A 22046-nucleotide genomic window follows, 5' to 3' on the forward strand; every position below is an offset into this window, starting at 1 on the left:
ATGCATGATTGTATATTTTGATTTCGTGCACTTACCTTCTTCAATGGAAGATAATAATACTGATCTTGTCATAATATGGTGGTAGTTGAGACCGGTTGAGACGGTGTGAGACGAGAGGACGACGAAGACCATAAGGGAAATATTAGGATGTTAATTAGTTATAATTAATTTTAATTTTAATTGCAATACGAAATTATGACATACAGTGCAACAATTTTAGCAAGATAGAAGACACCTGACGATGGCCGTATATGGCCGAACCATGTAAAGTAGAGGAAGGGGGACTATATAATAAGTTGTATGTACGATGGAAATATATGTGAAATAAATGATATATTAATGCAACAGGATATTTAAGTACAATATTAGGAGAAGGAAACACTGGGTGCATCCGTTCTTGAATGAGTTGCACCAATATTGTTTCGAAAGAACTTAATCTGGATCCAGACTCCGTCTCATGAGAAATTCTTTCCTAAGCCAAAACTATTTTGTCCTGCCTAGCATAGTTTGAGTGGCGATTGTCATATATACCAGGCTGTTGCTCAATTAACTGCACAAAAACAAAATTAGCAGCTTCGTCAACCTGCCTTGCCTACTTAAGAAACAACTGAATCACTGAGGCGTATTATAGAACAGATAACACTAGGAAACCAAGCTGAAATGCAATTATGAGAAGACTGACATGCTCTGTTGCCTGGAAGTTGGGGGTCTCAGTCTGTCCGCCAGTTGCTTTGCCGTTTCCTCAATTTTCTCTACTCCATTCAGTACCATTTGTTAAGCTCAGGCTGATAAGAATTCTCCGAGATTACGGTTGCTAGTTTCCTTGGTTTGGACTTGCCCAAACAGTATTGCGTTGCGTTTCAAACGGCAGTAATATTTACTTTATTCAACAAATGTTTGAAAATACAATTTTTGTTCAAATACAATAGATGTACAGGATAGCACTAGGCTATGCATCTATGATATAAGCTCTGAACTTAGCCAAAAGTCTGAGATGCGATTTACACTCTGAACTTAGCCAGAAGGCTGAGAATCTTGGCATGATATGGTGGGCCGATCCCGGAAATACAGAGGTTGGCGGAGGTTGGTGGGTAAAGCAGTTTCGGAGACTTCGGAGATTGTGAACTTTCGAAGTCTGAATTCCATTTTTTTTTTTTTATAATTTCTATTCTTATTGTTATGTTGTACATTTTGAGACTGCATAATTCTGTACTTTCTTAGTTGGAGAAACTACAAATCAGTTTATTTTGATGAGGCATGAAAACACATATTCATGTAAAATTGGTGGCCGAGTTCTTTCGGTGGTGTACCTACGCTTTTGATTGTCACTTTTGTAAGTTCTTTAAGCTCATGAAAGATGTCTGATGGAAGTTGCACATTTCCAAGTTCAAATTTTGATATACAGTGTGGTAAACTTTGTACCGAAGCGGATACACTTCATAACGGAACGTTAGTGACCCTGTCCGAAAGTTAACAAAGGAGGGTTGTGTGTTATACTGTAAACAACAGCCGTCGTGTCATGTTTAAAAACACATTTCAGAGTGGATTTTTGTCAATTTTGTACAGCATTGGAAGCAAGCCCTTGCAAATATGGGATAAGAAAGTGAGAAATGGACATATAAAAAGAATAACTGATAATGATATCCAGTCTTTAGTGCTGGAAATTGTTGGAACCAATGTTAGCACAACTTACATAACCTGTCCAGCTGATCCAAAGAAAACTCTTGGTATAAAGCTTCCATTTTTGGTTATGATCATTAAGAATCTGAAGAAGTACTTTACATTTGAAGTGCAGGTATGAACCAGTAGATACAGTTTGTAGAACTTTGTGCATGTCATTTGCTGTTAATGGAACGAAGTGCAGAAGGAACTCTTGTGAAATTCGTGTGCTTGTTTGGGTAAGGTATGTTTATTTATTTATTTGATCGATACTTCAAGTAATCCATACTGGTGATAACAGGTCACCACAGATATAGAAGTAGTCCATTATTAAGAATGAGTACAATAGTAGCAGTTATAACACACAACCTTGTCAGTAAATAACACTATGTAATCAAGGACACTGTTTGTATCAATCACACCAGTATTTCATATAATACACTAAAACATACTAACACAAAAATAATATACAAATGAATAACACAGCTGTAAATAGGTAATACAAAGAACAATTACACTATGTATGAATCATCATTATGCTGACCATTCAAGGTATTCTTTTACTGAATAAAAGGGTTCCTTTAAGAAAAAGTTTTTAGTAGCTAATTTGAATTTTTTAACATCATATAACAGTTCCCTTATGTCACGAGGTAAATGATTGAAAATTTCTATACCCATATAATAGGCACCCTTTTTGCATTTGGTCAAATTTACCAATGGTATGTGTAAATTAGTACTTTGTCGTTTATTTATAGTATGTATTTCATTATTAAATACAAATCGGTGTATATTTTTTACTACTAATAACAATAAAGAAAACATATATTGTGGATAAAAGGGCAGTATATTTAGGTGTCTAAAAAGTCCCCGACAAGGTATTTTAGGATTCACATTCATAATGTTTCTTATAATTCCTTTTTTTTCTATTCCCTACAACTTAAATTTTAATTGAAGGCAGATAATACAGTACGGGTTAAATTACAGAATAATTATTAACATCCAGTGTGATGCAATGTGTCGATATTTATTGTCTTTACATGTTTCGGTCAGCTGACCATCTTCAGAAGGCATAAGATCAACTTGTTCAGGAAGTATTATTACAAAGTTCATAATACATGTAAGATTTGAGGCTTTCACAGCGGTGACTATGAAGAAAGCAGTCTTCTGGGATTTGGCACTGTGTATATGTGGTGTTAACCGACATTCCTCTGAAACGTTGGTTAACACCACATGTACACGGTGCCAAATCCCAGAAGACTGCTTTCTTCATAATACGTGCTTAGATGTTTATATATACTATTCAAATCTTCCACACATACTGTGCCTTACTGAACATCACATGAAACAGCTGGAATTAGAACATCTTCACTTAGAAAATTATAATTTAGGTGCTAGATACTGTAGGAAAACACTGGAGAAAGGAGGAGTGAGTATTTTTGTACATGAAAACCTAAAATTTACTAAAATAAATTTAGAAGATTATTGCAAAGACCAGGATCTGGAAGCATGTGCTCTAAAGTTAGACTCTCCTTTTTCTAATATTTGTATACTGACTTTATATAGAGCCCCATCTGGAAACTTCAATCACTTTATAAATAGATTAGAAACCATCCTAAATGTACTGCATAGTTCAAAAGTTGAATTTATAATTTGTGGTGATATAAATATAAACTATCTCATCGACAGTAATAGGAAACTAAATTTAGACTCTTTGTTATCATCTTACAATCTCTCCAGTACTGTTAACTTTCCCACAAGAGTTCAAAATAATTCTAGTTCAGCGATAGATAATATATTCATTGATAACTCAAAATTAAGAGACTATACTGTAGGACCCTTTATAAATGGCTTATCCGATCATGATGCTCAACTCATAGAAATAAATAATATTGACCTTCAGCCCAGTAATCAACAATATCAAACAGTAAGGAAAATCAACAAGCATACGATGGCAGATTTTGTCACAAAATTAAGTAATGAATCATGGGACAATGTATTTGACAGCAATAATATTGATTCTAAATTTAATTGCTTTCTGAACACATACTTGAGGATCTTTTATTCAAGCTTTCCCTTAAAAATAGTCAAAAATGAAAATAAAAACAAATCCACCTGGATAACAATTGGAATAAAAACTTCATGTAAACACAAAAGACAACTATATTTGGCCAGTAGGGACAGTAATGATCCAAGACTAAAAAGTCACTACAAAATGTACTGTAAAATTTTGTCAAAAGTCATTAAAGAAGCCAAACAGAATAACTATAACAGCCAAATTCTAAAATCAAACAATAAAATTAAAACCACCTGGGATATTGTGAAAGTTGAATCAGGAAAGAAATCTGTTAATGAAGACGTACAAAGTTTGAATATTGAAGGGAAGTCCACTAACAATCCACAAGCTATCGCAAGTGCATTTAATGAATATTTCCTTTCATTAGCTGAGAAAACATATTCCAATAATAATAATAATAATAATAATAATAATAATAATAATCCAATATACTATCTGTCTCGTGCCTTTAACAATTCATTTCCAAATATCAATCTCAAATTCTCAACAAGGAAGGAAATTGAAAACATTATTAAATCCCTTAAGCCCAAAAATTCACATGGATATGATGAAATCTCTACCAAATTACTTAAAGCAAGCTCTGTTTACATCAGTTCACCCTTGAATCATCTATGTAATAAATCTTTATCATCAGGTACTTTTCCTCAACGCTTAAAATACGCTGTAATGAAACCACTTTTTAAAAAAGGAGAGAGAAAATGCATCTCTAATTACAGACCAATATCCATATTGACTTCATTCTCAAAAGTCTTTGAAAAAGTTATGTATAATAGACTACTTGAACACTTAAATTCTAACAACATATTAGTCAAAGAGCAATTTGGATTTAGGAAAGACCTAACAACAGAAAAAGCAACCTATGAACTAACTAACGATATTTTAAGTGCTCTCAATGACAGATTAATTGTGGGAGGGATTTTCTGTGATCTAGCAAAAGCTTTCGATTGTGTTAATCATGATATCTTACTATCGAAATTAAATTTCTATGGAATAACTGGCAAAGCTAATGAATGGATCAAATCATACCTCAAAAACAGGTATCAAAGAGTTGAAATAAATAATAAAAACTCCAGTCATAATGCATTTTCAAACTGGGGAATTATAAAGCACGGTGTTCCACAAGGATCAATTTTAGGTCCCTTACTTTTTCTTCTCTACATAAATGATCTATCTAAAACCATCAACAATAAATCTAAACCAATTCTATATGCAGATGACACTAGTATAATATTTAAGAACTCTAAATTTGAAAACTTTAAAAATGACATAAATATTGTATTTGAAGCCTTAAACAGATGGTTCGAAGCCAATTTACTCTCATTAAATTTTGATAAAACCCATTACATATCATTCACAACTAAAAACAACCACCAAATTGATCTGGACATCAGTTATGCCAACAAATTAATCTGTAAAGTACTTGATACAAAATTCCTTGGAATACATGTAGACAGTACACTGTCTTGGAAAATACATATTGAACAAATTATACCTAAATTAAATGCAGCTTGCTATGCGATGAGATCAATTAAGCCTTTTATGTCACAGGAAACATTGAAGATGGTTTACCATGCCTACTTTCATTCTATTATGAACTATGGATTAATATTTTGGGGGAACTCTTCACATAGTGTAATAATTTTTAAAATACAAAAGAATATAATTAGAATCATTACAGGATGTAGAAGTAGAGATTCATGTAGAGAATTATTTAAGAAATTAAAAATTCTACCTCTTCAATCGCAATACATATTATCGCTTCTCTTATTTGTTGTTTACAACAAAGATAAATTCAAATTAAATTCTGATGTCTATAACATGAATACTAGACAAAAATATGACTTCCACCTACCCTCATCAACTTTATCAGTATATCAAAAAGGAGTCTACTTTACTGGCATAAAAGTGTTCAACAATCTGCCACAAAGTATTAAAAACTTGGGCAGTGATACTAAAAAGTTTAAATCAGAGTTAAAGAATTATCTACATGCTCATTCCTTCTACTCTTTAGATGAATACTTCAATGTAAATAGAGAATGATGTAAAATTAAGTTATATTAATTTTTAAGCTAAAATTGCCTGTACTTATGTATGTAACCTTTTGACTTGTTCTGTATCCAAAGGTACTAACCTGCTTAGGATTTATAGAATGTAAATAAATTCAATTCAATTCAATACGGTCAGCTGACCAAAACATGTAAAGGCAATAAATATCTAAAAATTGAATCACACTAGCTGGTGTTAGTAATTATTCTGTAATTTAGTTTAGTAGTGTGATGGACCAGAATGAACAGAGTTGACAGTATGGTTTCTTCGCCTTGCCCCATAAAGGTGGAAATATTTTCTATAAAAAAGAGAGAAGTGGTTTAATTAAAGATTAGGTGGTATTATGAGTAAGATTTATAAGCAGATTCATTGCCAGGCCCAGTTTGCATATCATGGCAAATCATTTCATGAGTAGTCAGGAGGAATAAAGCAGCCACCACTTCTGTATTTGTATACAAGTGACATTCCAGTATTTTATTGGAACATAGCAACACAATTTGTTAATTTGGTAGAAGTGCTGTTTGCTGCAAGATTCACCCACAGGTCTGATTTCAAGTCTTCTATTTCAGTCATGCAACATTCACTTATCCTAATCACCTATCATGCTATTTGTCTGTGACAGGGTGTCTCACTGATGAAAGACCTAGGTGTTAACATGCAGTTGATGTTATTAGCAGTTTCTGTTGCCGCACAAATAATTCTCATACTTGGTTTGATTAGTTTGTTGTGTCAGATTACAGTGGAACCTCGCTTAACGAGCATAATTCGTTCCAGAATCTTACTCGTAATGCGAGACACTCGTTAAGTGAAACAATTTTTCCCATATAAATTAATGTAAAATACGATAATGCATTCCATGCCAAAAAAATACTCAAATTTTATGTATAACGTTTATTCAAAGAAAATTATATATACATTGTTAAAGAGCATGAATCAATGTTATAAATATGGAAGAAAAAGAGGGATCTAACAGTTGATTGTGTGACCATTATTGTCTCACTTTTAATTGCTTATTTCAATTGACATTATGAAAATACAATAAGGTTATTAGTTTCTAGTCATGTACCTGTGTATCATTCTGTCCTTGGTAGCCCTTTGCTGTCAAAATGTTTCGTAAATTATACAAAATGGATAGTGAAAACGTACCGTTTGCTTTATAATGCTTGGTTTGTCTTTTTACATTACAATACACTTACACTACACTACACTACATTGCATTGCATTTCCTGAATCCAGAGTTAGTCAAAATCACTATAGGATGTGGAAAATGTGGAAGTTTTCACACAAGAAAACCAAAGAAAACACAGTGGTTACAAATGAGGTAAAAAGGTAAGGTAAAGTTGTCCCTGTGCTTAACTAATTAAGCACTACTCCACAAAGACATATGGGGGAGTGGATGTATAGATCCACATTTTCTTGACCTCGGCACTATTTGGAGATGAGTGCAGTTTCACACCCCGGCCGCTGTACCCCTGGGAAAGAGCCCTTGGTACCCATTTTATAGGAGGTTGGGTGGAACCCAGAACCCGTCCGGACGTTTGGAGAAGTGAAAATTCTTGACCCTATCGGAACTCGAACTCCAGCCCCTCGGTTGTCCAGCCCATAGCCAGTCCCTATACCGACCGCACTATCCCAGCTGTGCACTGGTTACACATGAGACTGTTCAAGAATACATCCACATAAATATGTCAGTACTCTCAACTTATGCTATTACACAACCTATAAATGGATGATTCACTTTTCAGGCTATAGGTGTTCATCAACAGAGTAGAATGAGAGTGTGTTTAAGTATCGTTTTAGTGCTATTTCATTCAAAAGACTTTCAAGATCAGTGGGCAGATTATTGAAAATTTTGATCCAAGCTTAATATATTCTTTTTTGAAAGCATGAGAGGTTAGCAGTTGGTTTATGGAGATAGTGCTTTTGTCTTCTATTAACACTGTACATCTATAGTGGTCTTAAAATGCTCTTCATTATTTGTAATGAAGTTTAATAATTAATATATATATGAGGTTTGGAACTTTAATAGTGGCAATTATTTATTTACAACTGATACAAAATAGATGCGTGTTTCAGAGTTTTACTGTCCTTCAGTGTAGTCACGAGCATTGTGTACAACCTGTTGCCAGCGGTGTGGAAGCCGTAGGATGCCTTTAGCAGCGCCTGTTGTGTTGATAGTTCGAATGGAGCGGTCTACTGCCTGAAGAATCTCTGGAACAGTTCTGCAGCAAATGCCACAAGGTGGTTCCTTCATCTTAGGAATCAAGTTGAAGTCACAAGGGCTTAAGTCCGGGAAGTATGGTGGATGGCACAGTACTTCCCAGCCCCATCAATCGAACAAATCAGCCACAGCTTGCGCTGCATGCGGCCAAGCATTGTCCTGCAAAATGATGGGTGGGTTCAGCAGAAAGCGTCGCCACTTCTTTCTCAAAGCTGGTTGCAGGTTGTGTTTCAAAACTGAACAGTAATACTGCACATTGACGGTCTGCTGTCAGGGAACGGTATGCGTTAGGTTAGGATAACACCATCACAGTCATACACGAGAATCACCATAACTTTCACATAGCTGGGGTTCTGACAAACTTTTGATTTTCGTGGTGACCCGTAATGACGCCGTTCATTCGATTGGTGTTTCATTTGTGCTCGTACAATTTGGCCCATGTCTCATCCAGCATGATGATATGGTGTAAGAAAGCCTCTCCTTCGTGCTCATAGTGCTCCAAGTGGTTACGAGCAGCATCTTATCATAGCCATTTCTGCATTTCTGTCAAATCATGCGGAACCCATTGTGATGCAATTTTTCTCATGCCCAGGCGTTCCTTCAGAATGTGAAGCACAGTCATATGCGCTAATCCTGTCTCTCGTGCCAGTTCACGAATCGTATGGCATTGATCACTCTCAAGTAACGCGGAAAGAGCATTCACTTCTTCAGTGACACTAGGATGATGTGGCTGACACATGTCTGCCACAGTTTGGTGTCCCTCATTGAAGGATTTTACCCACCTTGCCACTGTTCTGTAAGGCAATGCAGATTCCCCACAAGCCTCTTGAAGACCTTGAACACTGTCATGCTGTACGGCCTCTGGCACACTCAATCTTTATCCACCTCTGTTGTTCCACCTCTGTTGTTCCTATTTCGAAAACATTATGACAACAGTACATTAGACCGCCAGCTAACACAAGGCTCTGTTCTTCTCGTTGCTGCACATGCGTGTGATGTGGGAAGGGAGAGTCCATTTGCTCTGAGGTAAGGTAGGTATGTAACTAACGTGTGGTATAAGCGAAATTATTTGGTTCCATTCCATGGCATCTCTACAGCAGTGTTGCCGCTATTAAAGTTCCAACCCTCATATATATATTCACATGGAAGACTTAGGATCTCTGGTCTCTTAAATAGATCTCTTACAAGAATTATGGGATTTGAGACCCATCATGAATCTAACAGTTTTCTTTTGCAATGTAAATGCCCTTTTGCTGTCAGAGGAATTACCCCAGAAAATTATTCCTTATTTAATTAAAGAGTGAAAGTAACAAAATAAAATTGATTTAAGAGAGTCAGTGTTGCTGATATGCAGCATAGATGTAGCTGCATAACATGCTCCACTTAGCATTGGAACCAACTGATTGATAGGGTTTTTCCATTTTAAATCATTATCAGTTTGTAATCAAATTAATTTTGTGTTTACTGCCACTTCTATATATGTATGTATCATTATATCCAGTGTTTAATGGAAACTGTGGTAAGTGTTTTGTTATAAATTTTATTACATTTGTTTTGTCTAGATTCAGGGACAACTTGTTTGCAGATCATTTACCCATTTGAGAGAGAACTTTATTTCATAGTATGCAGAAATCATCTCAGTTTTTACTAGAAACTGTGACACTAGTGTCGCCAGAAAATACTGTGGGTATAGATTAGGTGTTTAAGTTTTCTTGTTTTCTATCTGTTATGTAGGTCTGAACCAACTTGCTGTTGCTCCTTAAATGCAAAAAAAAAAAAAAATGCAATTTGGTTAATAACTTTTTATGATCTAGACATTCAAAAGTTCTTGCCAAATCATAGAATATTCCACCAACATGCATGTTTTGGTTAACATATTTTAATACACTGTTAGCATAAAGACTTCTTTTTAAGTGGATATTTTTTTCCTGAGGCCACACTGTTTTGGGATGAGTATATTATTAGTCTGCAAATAATAACTTAACCATTTGTGCATAATTTTCTCAAATACATTAGTGAAAGTAATCACTCACTCATGAAGCCGAGCCCTTCTAGAGAAACTGCCAATTGTTCAGTCACTCAAGAACTTCCCAGCATTTTATGGAACATGAAGGCTCATTACCATGTTCACAAAGGGCCCTCCATTGGTCCCTATCCTGAGTCAGATCAGTTCAATCCATATCATCACATCCTATCTTTATACGATCCACTTTAATATTGTCCACCTACTTACGCCCTGGTATTCCGAGTGGTCTTTTACCATCTGGCTTTCCCACCAATATCCTATATGCATTCCTCTTCTCCCCCATTCATGCTACATGCCCTGCCCACTTCATCCTCATTCATTTGATCATTCTAATTATAACTTCGAGTACAATTTATGAGCTCCTCATCGTGCAGTTTTCTCCAACCTCCTGTCACTTTAGCTTTCTTCGGTTCAAATATTCTCCTCAACACCCTGTTCTCAAACACCCTCAGTCTACGTTCCTCCCTTAATATCAGATACCAAATTTCACACCCATAGAAAACCATAGGCAGAATTATAGTTTTGTATATTCTAATTTTTATGCTTGTAGACGGCAGATGAGAAGACAAAAGGTTCTGCACTGAATGGTAGCAAGCATTACCCAAGTTCAGTCTCCTCTTTATTTCCTCCTGAATCAGGTTTTCATTTGTTATCATCGTTCCCAGATCTCTGAACTGAGCCACATTTTCAAAATATCTGTTTCCTATTTATATGTCATGATTTTGCCCTGCATTTTGGTGATGAGACAGCAACATATATTTAGTTTTCTCTGTGTTTACGTCTAGACCAGCCTCCTCTCTAGTATCAGTTAAAGTCTAAGTGTTTTTCTTCATGGTATCTATATTATCACCCAATAGATCCACATCATCAGCATATACCAACAGCTGATGTGTCCCATTTAATTTCAGTCCCACCTGGTTTTCCTGGACCTTTCTAGTGGCATATTTTAAATGGAAGTTGAAAAGGAGTGGCGATAAAAAATTACATGCTTTAGACCATTCTGGGTAGGGAAATATCAGACAAATGTTTACCAATATGGACTTTTCCATACATTTCTTTTAAACGCATTTTAATCAGCCTGACTAGTTTCATGGGTATCCCAAACTCTAAGAGAATATTGTAGAATACTTCCCTTCTAACTGAATCATAGGCTTTCTTGAAGCCTACAAATAGCTGATGTACTGTCTCATTGTACTCCCATTTTTTCTCCAGTATCTGATGAATGCAAAAGATCTGATCAGTAGTTGATCTGTTACATCGAAACCCACACAGGTGATCGCCAGTAATTTCATCTATATATGGATTTAACCTTGAGAGAAGAATATTGAATAAATTTTTTTTATGCAGTTGATAGCAGTGATATCCCAGGATAATTACTACAGTCAGTTTTATTACCTCTCTTACGAATAGAAGACTCCTTTCGCTGATTAGGCATTTTTTTTATGCCAAATAGATGTAATTAGCTTTTGGATCTAAGATCATAATATTTCTTCTCTTAGAATTTGTTCTGCCAGAATTTGATCACTACCAGGGAAATCTGCTAACAAAATAATTGAAGCTAATCTTAACAATGCAAGATGTGAAAATAGCAGATATTTCAGGAACAAAAAAAGAAAATATCTGAAAGACAAAATAAATGAGCTTGCAGCCTAGAACGAACGTGGTAAAGTGTGAGAATGGTGTCCTGATTGTAGATTCCCACAACATTTTGAATAGGTGGTTGAATTACTTCTCACAGCGATGTTAGGCAGATGGAAATACAACTGAGGTATTAGTATTTGAGTATAGTCTGTTTGAAGTTCATATGTTATTGAAATGTTGAAAAAGTATAAATCCCCAAGTACAGATCAAATTTTGTCAGAACTGATTCAAGCAGGAGGTGAAACATACAGTTGATATCAATGACATGTCTAATGAGAGTTTGTTTTTGCCAACCATTACACTTGGATGCCACCTTGCAGTAAAATTATGAAGTATTGTGTGCAGGTAAAACGCTTATCTGTTACATTTCCAGTTCTTAATCGACTGAAACACTGCTTTTCAGTTTTCTCCAGAATATGTCATCAAGAATGTGGAAGAATCTGTCATTTGAAAGGCTAAGAGTGAAATGTGAGGATAATATTGGCATGGGCCTTTTGAGAAAGCAGGTTGTGAGGAGGTGAACTTGAACAGTTCCTGATGGTATTCAATGGTGGACTTTGTTATTAGTTATATTAAACCTCTAGGTTATATTACCAAGGAGTTTAGTTATAAAATCTTCCTGTGACAGTCATCTTGACTTCTCACAAGAATCCATCATCTAATAACAGTCTTTCATGTCCTTCTGTAAGCCCTTTTCCTGCATGTGTGTCCACTCTTCCCTCCCCTATTTTCTATACCTTCTCCAACTATATTTCATCATCTAGTCTTGGTCCCTGATGGTAATTTATTCAGAATTTTTGAAGCCATGTTAGAGTCAGCAAGCCAAGAATGAATATTGAGTGACTTTGTATGTGATCAGATTGATTTTAACTGTTTTTTTTTCCTCCAGATTTTAGATGACAAGAATGTCCGCAGACGCTTCAGGGCAAGTAATTACCAATCCACAACACGGGTAAAACCATTCATTTGTACAATGCCAATGAGACTGGATGATGGATGGAACCAAATTCAGTTCAACTTGGCAGATTTTACTCGCCGTGCCTATGGTACCAATTACATAGAAACACTTCGAGTGCAAATCCATGCAAACTGCCGTATCAGACGAGTGTACTTTTCAGATCGACTCTATTCTGAAGATGAATTGCCAGCAGAATTCAAACTTTTCCTTCCAATTCAGAATAAAGCAAAAACTTAAAGAATCACTCACAGGCTTTGCAGGACATTATGAAATTAACACTGCATATGTAATCTGTGAAGGCTTGAGTGTGGCCTGGACTGTGGAAAATACAAGACAAATAATGTCAGGCATCTTAAAATATTGATGTTATATAATTATGAAATGTATTTTCAAATTAAATGTGATTAAATATTTATCTCATGCATTGTGATTGTACTGGCTACATTCTTTCACACGAGTTCATTTCTGTTATGAACATGACACCTGGAAGGAAAGAAATGGCAGCATTTGGAGATGTCAGAAGTGTCTTAAATGTGACAGAGTGAGGTGACTTAACATAATCTCTGCTTCTGACATGTCTGATGATGTCTGCATCAGTAGTTTATTTTTAGTTCCAGACTGATTTGATCTGGTTTTTTAATAATTATTTTTATACCATGTATCATTTAAGATTGCAGTAGTGTATAATTTTTGTGATTTTAACCACGTTATTAATCTGCTTTGTAAGCTAATGCTTGCAAGTATTAAGTAGGTCACAGTGTTTGTGTTAGCTTTATAGTCTGTAACTTAAATCTGAATTTGGTGACAGCAAATAAATTACAGTAGATTGGTTGACGTCTGTTTCTTCCTCTTATGGAAAACCTTTCAGAATCCTGCTAATTTTTGTGGCTAATATTGATCATTACAATGTTTGCAGATTGATCCCAAAGGTTTCATGTGCTTTTTCTAGAAGTTCCATTTCAATACATTTTTCCTAGCTAGAGGCTAATTTTCAGTGCAGATTGCAATGAGTAAATGAACCAAAATGCTGAATCTAATGTTAATGGTGCACTGTGGCAATTAAAAAAAAAGTTAAAGTTCCTATAGGATCAGTTCATTGACATATATATGCTAAAAGAAACTTATTTGGACTCATCTAAAAAATGTACATACTGCAAATACAAGACTTACAGATCTGGCAAGTATGAGCCAATGACATGATGCCATCCTCATGGAAGAGTGGGTATTGAAATATAAAACCAGATCCCTTATCACCAAGTTCAGTCTTCTGTCACCAATAACATAGAAGCCATTTGCATCGGAATATCTATCACAACTGTACCATTTCTCATAACATCATTATATATAAATCCAAGCTGTTTGTCCTCCCCCCCCCTACTGAATTCAAAGATCTCTTTAAGTCAACAGAAGCAGTCATAGCTGCAAGTGACTAGAATACCAAACATTCAGCGGGGTAGAATTATGTGAATGAACATCATAGAATCATCTGAGCCAGTTTTGCACAAATAATAATATTGTGACATGATGCCTGAAAGCTGAAATAGTTCATTGCTAGTCAACGGTTTGCTAGACATGTTTCTGTAGCAGTGGATAGGCTTGTGGAAAACCAGACCATTAGTACAAAATTAATACACGTTTCTGCAGCAACAAACAAACACAGAAGAATATAAAATCTGTTAGAAGTAGTGACTTATGTTCGGTTTGGCCCGAAGTTATAAACAGGGGACACATAATTGATTCGTCCTTAGTGAGTCATAAGAAAGTCGTTCACAGGTGAGCCAGCATTCATCGATTTGTAAGAGAGTTCAGAGTTAAGTAGTTGAACTGAGTTGAGTGTTCAGCTGTGGAGTGTTAATCAGGGGACAACGGAAACTGAAGAAGTGACCAATTCATAAATCAGGGTCAAGTCAGTCACAATAGCAGAGAAGACAGTCGCAGTCCAGCAGAATGGAACAAGCAGCCATTGATTTTGAGTGGTTATAATTGGCTGTAAAGAAGGCATCAATAAATCCAATCATCCAATCCAGAACCCATTATTATTAGTCATGGAACCACGGGCACATGGCAGTATTGAAGTTAGTTGTTCATGGGAACGACTGGGCCGATGGGGAGACATTGCATTAAGCAAGAATATCAACTTTATAATCTCCATATGGGAAGACTCACAGAGTTTAACAGTCAGTGACCATTTTACTGTGATTACAACCACTCCTGCTCACATTTCAATCAAGCCTCTGCTGCATCAGTTCTTATATGTCAAGTTCACAAAGTTTTGCACTAAGCTTCTGTAAAGTCTCCCAAATCCTCCATCACCTCTCTCAGCTAAGGGCTTAAATGTAGCAATGTAAACACTCAGTTATCATATTCATAAAGCAAGAGCTGCAGTCACAAAAGAAGCTGAACCAAAACCGCACTCTTAGTGTTCTTTCAATGCATATCCTAATATGAGGGAGAGTCAGTATATAGGTCAGAAATGGAAGCAAAACAGCTATAATGGATGTAACTGGTTTTTTCTGTTTTTCACTAGGTAGCAGCACAGTCCACCTTTATGACAGTCTAGGTAGCAGATGCACATGCACATATTCAGAGGCTGGATTCAATAGTCAAAATGGCAACCATGTTTGAGGAGTATACTACCAAAGAACACCAAGTCTGTTGTGCATTTTTTGTAGGCAAAAGGACTCAATGAAAAGGATATTCATAAAGAAATATTTCCTGTTTATGGTGAGAAGTTTTTTGTTGTGTAAAGCAGTTCACAACTGGGTCAAGAAATTCTCTCAAGGATAGTATAGATTTTTTTTCATTACATGGAAAAAGACCAAAGTCAATATTTCATAAAGCAAGAAAATACTGGAAAATTGATGTGATTCTCTTACAAATATCCAGCAGTCTTCTTGAATGACAAAAATATTGTCACGTGACAAATAAATATACATGGGTCTCGGATTCAGTGAATCTTTATTGGATGCTTCCCTTCTACACTTAGGAGTACAATTATTATCCACTGCTTCACTGTTATAATTAATTCTTGTTCCACTGTCGGCCGCTATGTTTCACCTTTCTTCAATGGCGGCTATTTGGCGGTTGTTTCCAGACTGACTGCTTCTTGTCGAAGCTGGGCTATTTATACCTCGGCGGTTGCTATACAATGCCTTCTGTTGTCTATCACCAGGGAAACGCTGCTTTGTTGATCCCGCGATTCCTACACAATGACCCTTGTTATTGCGTTGTTGCTGTGGGAACGCTCAGTGTGTTCGTCGTAACAGTGGTGATTCGATGTTCTCGATACAACGGCTCGCTGTTGGGATTACAGTATCGCTATTGTCGCTTCCTAAGCAACGGCCAACTGTTGGGGCTACAATACCGCTATTGTCGCTTCCTAGGCAACGGTCTGTTCTAGCGTTTCCATAGAAGTGACTCTTCTGGATTCCAAACACGTTACAATATACATGCTGCAACCGCATTGTGAACCCCCGCAGTTCTTTAAGTTACAGTAATGTGGATTCCAGCAACAAAATTCCATGAATCATCAACTCATAAGAATGATGTATGAAATATGTGATGCCACCAAATCTGGGTGGGGGGGGCACAGGCTATATTTGAATATTTGAATAGCTTCCTATCAAATATGAAAGTCTCTTACTGAAACTGTTTTTGTGTAACATTCCGGGCAACATAACACTGCTACTTAGTTGGTTGACAAAAGTCTGTTCCCCTCTTGTGTCTGGTCCTTTCTTTCCAGTTGGAATTTCAAGAGCATTACTTTCACAGAATTGTATTAGTTTCCTTCCCTCTGCAGTATGTACTTTACCCTACTTGTTCTACTTTCAAGGATATTATAACTTTGGGATTCCTATCCTTCTTATATGTTGTATCAAAGAGATGTGACAGGTATACCTGTCTTGTTCCTATTCTACTACTCAAACCTCATGTTATTACAATTGCTGTATTTTGGTATCTATCCCTCAAATTGTCAATGTCTTCCTCCAATTTTTTTTGTAAATTTGGGATTATGCAACCTCAGATTCTGCGGCAGATTGTATACAAAAGTACCATATAATCTAACACTTGAATTAATCTTTCTTCTAAGTCTCATCCATATTGATTCTTTCATTTTTGTTGTAAATTCAATAATCCTCTCATTCTATACTCAATATAGGTATATTAAGGATATCATTAGAATGAGGCTTCCCATGTTCGTTCAGAAGGCACCCAAGAGGCTTTCATGACTCAGGCAGAGGCCATTCTGCTGTTCATGTTGTTATGATGATGCTGTGAGAACCATAAACCCAATACAAGATGTGGAAAACATCTAGATCATAATAAGCTGAACTAATCCTAAGAGCAAGATTTTCTGTAATGTAAAGAGACTCAGTAGAGAAGTTAAGGTAATATTACATATTTAGGCAGAAAATGATTCAGTGCAGTACTACATGAAGCACAAGCAAGTTAAGGAATGCGCGCATAGTTTAACAATTTGGCACTTTGCTCACTATTGTTTAATCATCTCAGAAACCGTTAAATGCCCAAAAGAGAGAATACTGGATAAAAATTGTTCCATTTTCATCTCTGACTTTCATTTGAAACATACTTCATTCTAATATAAAGTTTGCAAGTTACACTCGAGATGAACCAAGATACATATGTAGGTCCTTGAGCAGTAGACACAATTGTCTGATTTTATTTACAGTTGGAATGGGTAGACAAATTGTAGTAAAGACCTCCAATACGAAATTTCATGAAAATCCATTTAGTTGTGACATGTGGATATGCCTACATGTTGAAGCTAATAGGGAGATTTTTGCACTTTCTGTTACTAATACACTAGTATGAAGGGTTTTTTTTCCTCCCTCAAATTTTCCGATTTAGCCCATGTATCTGCCTGATATCACTACAGCATTGATTTATGACATGGGAATACGTTTAAAAATTTCCCGCCCACTTGGTCACAGTATGTTCGCCAGCTTCGGGAAGAATGAGTACAGCGGCTGTTTACCCGAGTGTAAAACGGTCGGGGGCAAAATTAACCACCGATATCCGTCTACTGCCGAGATTAATGTATGGAGCTATATCCCCACTCCTCCATAAGTCTTTATCAGTCCTTGTCGTGCAATATGTAATTAAGCACAGGGATAACTTTACGGATGCCCTGTGTCACAATACAGTGCCTTTAACTTGTGTGTAGCGACCCATAGTACCTTCGGCGTGAAAGCGGTCACGAAAATTGTACTGTGTGACATCTCTGGGAGAATGAGTGAACCTAGTTTGCAGACAAATGTTTTCGGTTGGGCTATTTTTTGTTATTATGGGAATGGAGTGAGAGGAACGAAATATAATTAGTTAAGAAAGCCGTTATTTATATTCGAGGAAGTGATATTTTAAGTCAGTGCTCTGATGTTTTCGAAAATTGATAATGTGATTCATGACATTGTATTCTTTAATAGAAATCTTAATGTTCTTAATGTGCAGTTAGCTTAGCGACGGCACTTTGAGTGGACTAGTGCAAGGTATGTCTTAAATCAGCTTGTCTGTGGTGTGAAGTAACTTTATATTATTACGGTTTTTGGCAATGTGGTTGTTCCAGCCCTTTGAAGTGTTAAGAAACACGCTCTACCTGTATTTCTACATTTTGAAATGGACTGCTATGATAAACTCTTTTTCTTTCGTTTGAAATCGGCAATATCTTTTCAAGCGCACGCAATCGAAATTGTATTGAGCTGTGAGCGTCGTATGAAAACGACGCTGTAACCAGCGTCATTTGTTCATCGGTGTTTTTACGGCGTCGTCGTTAGAGGTCATAAGTAAAAAGATCGTTAATAATCAAGAAATCCTTTATATAGGCCTATTTTATGAAATGGACGACGGTTGAAAAAGAGGGGAAAAATGGGGACGGCACCAAATTTAGATAAGTTATGTCGTATATGTACTGATGAACAAACAGATAATATTCTTATATTTAGCGAAGAAGGAAAAAAACTTTATTTAGAAGCGAAAATGAAGAAATATTTACACATAGCGGTGAGTTCATTGTGCGAATATTTTTGCGTGGCACTGTCAGTCTCGCCATTTGCCGGTAATGATGTATGTGCGTGAAAGCATATTTTTTTCTGTTTTGGCAGCAAAAAAAAAGAGTACTATTTTAGGCTAAGTAAATATTTTTGTTGCTCTTAACGATTAGGTTATTTTTATGAATACCACGTATGCCACTCGTGACAGGATATTAAAGTATATTGATTTGTACTAAAATTGTGATTTGTGTAATTTCAGGTTTCAGTTGAGGATATTTTACCCAAAATGGTTTGCACAAATTGTTGCAAGAAATTGGATAGTATACATCGTTTTGCATGCATGGCAGTAAAAATGCAAGACAAGCTGAAAATGTTGCTTGAGACTCCATCTTCAGTGGAAGAAGTAAAAAAGGAACACAGCATATTACACTCCATACTTAGCAAGGTTTATTATTTTGATTATTGAATCATATTTCTTATTTTCTTGTTTGGGAGAGTGATGTATTTAGGATAAATTTCCATCCATTGAACTATTCCACCTAAAGTAATTGTGCCACCTTTTTATGGCTTTGAAGTGAATAGTCTGTTAATGAAACATGCTACACACTGATACTTAGAAATGTCTTTTAAATTGTAGATGCTGCATGTTGTTTCTTTATTGTTTTATTTGGAATGTGTCAGTTGTCATTACAAAAACTGCATTTTTGAAGTGAAGGTCATAGGTTTATTGTTCAATGCTTCTCCCCCCCTCATATTTGTTTACTAAGCGCATGTGCTGCAGCCATCCATAACTGTATTAGAATTCATGTTGTGCAGTCTGGGCAGGTCTCAGTGTTATCAACAGTAAAATGCATGAAGATTACTATCTTCTGGGATGTGGTGCTGTGTAGTATGGTACACCATTGTCACATTCCAGAAGATAGTAATCTTAATAGTCAGGGTCATGAGCACTTTATATCACACAGTTTAATTCATATATCTTGCACAACATATAAAACATAACCTACAGTGTAACAGATTCATGTTACATTAAAATGTCAGCATGCGTGAAATACACAGTAATACTAATATATGTTGTTACATCCATTTATTTGTCATGACCTGGTGACCTGAACCGAATTTTAGCCTATTTTCCATATTTTGAAAAAATGTAAAGAGGCCTATGAGATGACCTTCCTGTCCGTGTGCCCCCCTGCCCCCCCACCCAACATTGCTGTGCAGTGTCTCAATAAACATGTTTCCACATCATTGAATTCCCATGATACAGTAGAAGAACTGCTGGATGTAAAGTTTTCTGTGCTGTCCGTGTTCTACAAAATACACCATATGTAGTGAAAGGAAAGTAGGAGATTGGTTCTCCACAGAACTTCCTGTCTAAATATGGTAAAGCAAACGTGATGGAAATTCTCTATTTAAAATCATCACCGTTATTACTATTACTGTTCTCATCATCTGAGCTGTTTAGTAGTTAGTTACCCAGAAAAGCATACAGGTATGCTGGAAGAACCTAAAAAACTCTGAATGACCTTAACATATACAGTTGTAAATGCTGCTTATTTAATTATGCAGACTGTATTATAATAGGCTGGAGTTAGCTGTCATTTGATTATAAATGGGTCTATTATGGTTAATTTTGACATTTCTCATTCTTTTCTTCAACACAATATTAAGTAGAATTGTGGACAAAGCATCCCCTTGTTGAAGTTCTCATCATAAAATTGCTTGACAATTGTTTTTTAATTCTGACTTTGCAATTTGAGCTTGTATGTGTTGTTTCTGACAAAAAAACAATTCTTTAGGTATCCCAAATACATTTAAAGTTTAATATAAATATAAAAATATATAAAATTTATAGAAATTCTAAATAAATACCAAATCATCGATTGCTACAGATATGTGATGATGTATTAATCCTCTATAACACATGGACTACAAATATAGGGAACACCTCCATGGAATTCAACATAACACACCCAGAAATAAAATTGACTGTCAAAAGAGAAATACATAGTAAATTAAATTACCTAGACTTAACTGCTATAACCAAACACAATCAGTTAACATTTGGTATACAAGGGTCAGTCAAAAAGTTCCCAGAATGGTGGTATAGCACTCTAATGGTAGGACATGCGGCAGCACTCACCTAATCACCTTCAAAGTAGGACCCTTGCGTGCATACGCACTTGCTCCATCGATCCTGCCATCGTTGGAAGCAGCGGTGGAAGGTTTCTTTTGGAATCTTCCGGAGCTCACGTGTTGCATTCGATTTGATGTCCTCCATGGTTGCGAAACGTGTACCCTTGAGGCCCATTTTCAGAGTAAGGAACAGCTGAAAATCACTCGGAACAAGATCCGGAGAGTATGGTGGTTGAGTGATGACAGGAATGTTTTTCTCATTGAGGAATTGCTGCACAGCAAGCGATGTGTGGCTCGGTGCATTATCGTGATGCAGAAACCACTGTCCCTGCCACTTGTCACACCGTTTGCTCCAAACCGCATCGCGCAACCTCTGCAAAACTCTCATGTAGAAATGGCCAGTAGCCGTACCAACTTCTTGCTCCAATTCCGCGATGGTCATTCTTCGATCACATCGAATCAGTTGTCGCACTTTTCCGATCATTTCTTCGGTTCTGGATGTCGAAGGTCTCCCACTGTGCTGGTCATCCTCTAACGTCTCCTGCCCATTGTTAAACCGGGAAAACCAGTCGTAAACTGCGGATTTCTTTAGTGCATTATCACCGAAAAACTTGCTGCAGGGCCGATAGCATCTCTGAAACAGATTTTCCCAATTTGCACATGAACTTGATGTTCGCACGCTGTTCAAACTGCGACAGTGCGCTGAATGACCAACACTCACATCTAATTCAAACAGAGCAGTAACGACACTGCACACTGAAACCTGTCCAAACGTGTTGCGCTGCGAGCAGACATGCTCAGATTCCCACCACAACAGTGTGTACACTAGCTTATCGCTAGTTCTCCATCTGCAGGGGAATTCCAGGAACTTTTTGACTGCCCTACATATACCAAAAACCCACTACTACTAATTTAATTATGCATAATAACTCATGCTGCTCATATGAACATAAAGAAATCCACCTTAAACTACTTAATTAACAAAGTGAACACATACCCAATTAATCATGAAGATAGAGATCAAGAATTAAAAATTATATGAGAAATATTAGAAAACATTGATTATCATCAACAAGTAATACACCCTAAAAAAACACAAACTTCCTGCAGATAATTCACAAGAGAGACAAAAATCAAAATGGGCCACCTTCACATATTGTGTGTGGTCCCATTACAAGAACTGTCACAAAACTATTCAGAAACACTAATGCAAGAATAGCATTCAGAATGACTGATACAATACGAGACCATCTAAAACCAAGGTAGATAAGAAAGAC

At 36.3% G+C, this 22046-nt stretch overlaps 2 protein-coding genes across 4 annotated transcripts in view; both read left to right on the forward strand.

Annotated features, from left to right (window-relative positions):
• The first annotated feature begins 1102 nt into the window (after positions 1-1102).
• On the forward strand, positions 1103-13459 carry LOC111868835 (cilia- and flagella-associated protein 20). Its single transcript, XM_023859859.2, has 2 exons — positions 1103-1795; positions 12557-13459. Exons 1-2 carry the CDS (start codon positions 1520-1522, stop codon positions 12860-12862), a joined length of 582 nt encoding a protein of 193 aa, XP_023715627.1. The 5' UTR covers positions 1103-1519; the 3' UTR covers positions 12863-13459.
• A 4456-nt stretch (positions 13460-17915) lies between these two features.
• LOC111868834 (zinc finger protein 2) overlaps positions 17916-22046 on the forward strand; it is a 42475-nt gene continuing 38344 nt past the window's right edge. Inside the window, exons 1-2 of one of the 3 annotated variants that reach the window (XM_033753186.1) lie at positions 17916-18132; positions 18893-19078. In XM_033753186.1, coding sequence (XP_033609077.1) covers positions 18920-19078 — 159 coding nt within the window. In that variant the 5' untranslated portion in view covers positions 17916-18132; positions 18893-18919. Of the gene's footprint in view, positions 18133-18171; positions 18644-18762; positions 18774-18892; positions 19079-22046 lie in introns of those variants that run through there. The other 2 variants (XM_023859856.2, XM_033753187.1) reach the window with 2 other exon arrangements.

Source organism: Cryptotermes secundus, unplaced genomic scaffold (genome assembly GCF_002891405.2).
Source record: "Cryptotermes secundus unplaced genomic scaffold, Csec_1.0 scaffold305, whole genome shotgun sequence".
In the NCBI taxonomy this organism is placed as follows: Eukaryota; Metazoa; Arthropoda; class Insecta; order Blattodea; family Kalotermitidae; genus Cryptotermes; species Cryptotermes secundus.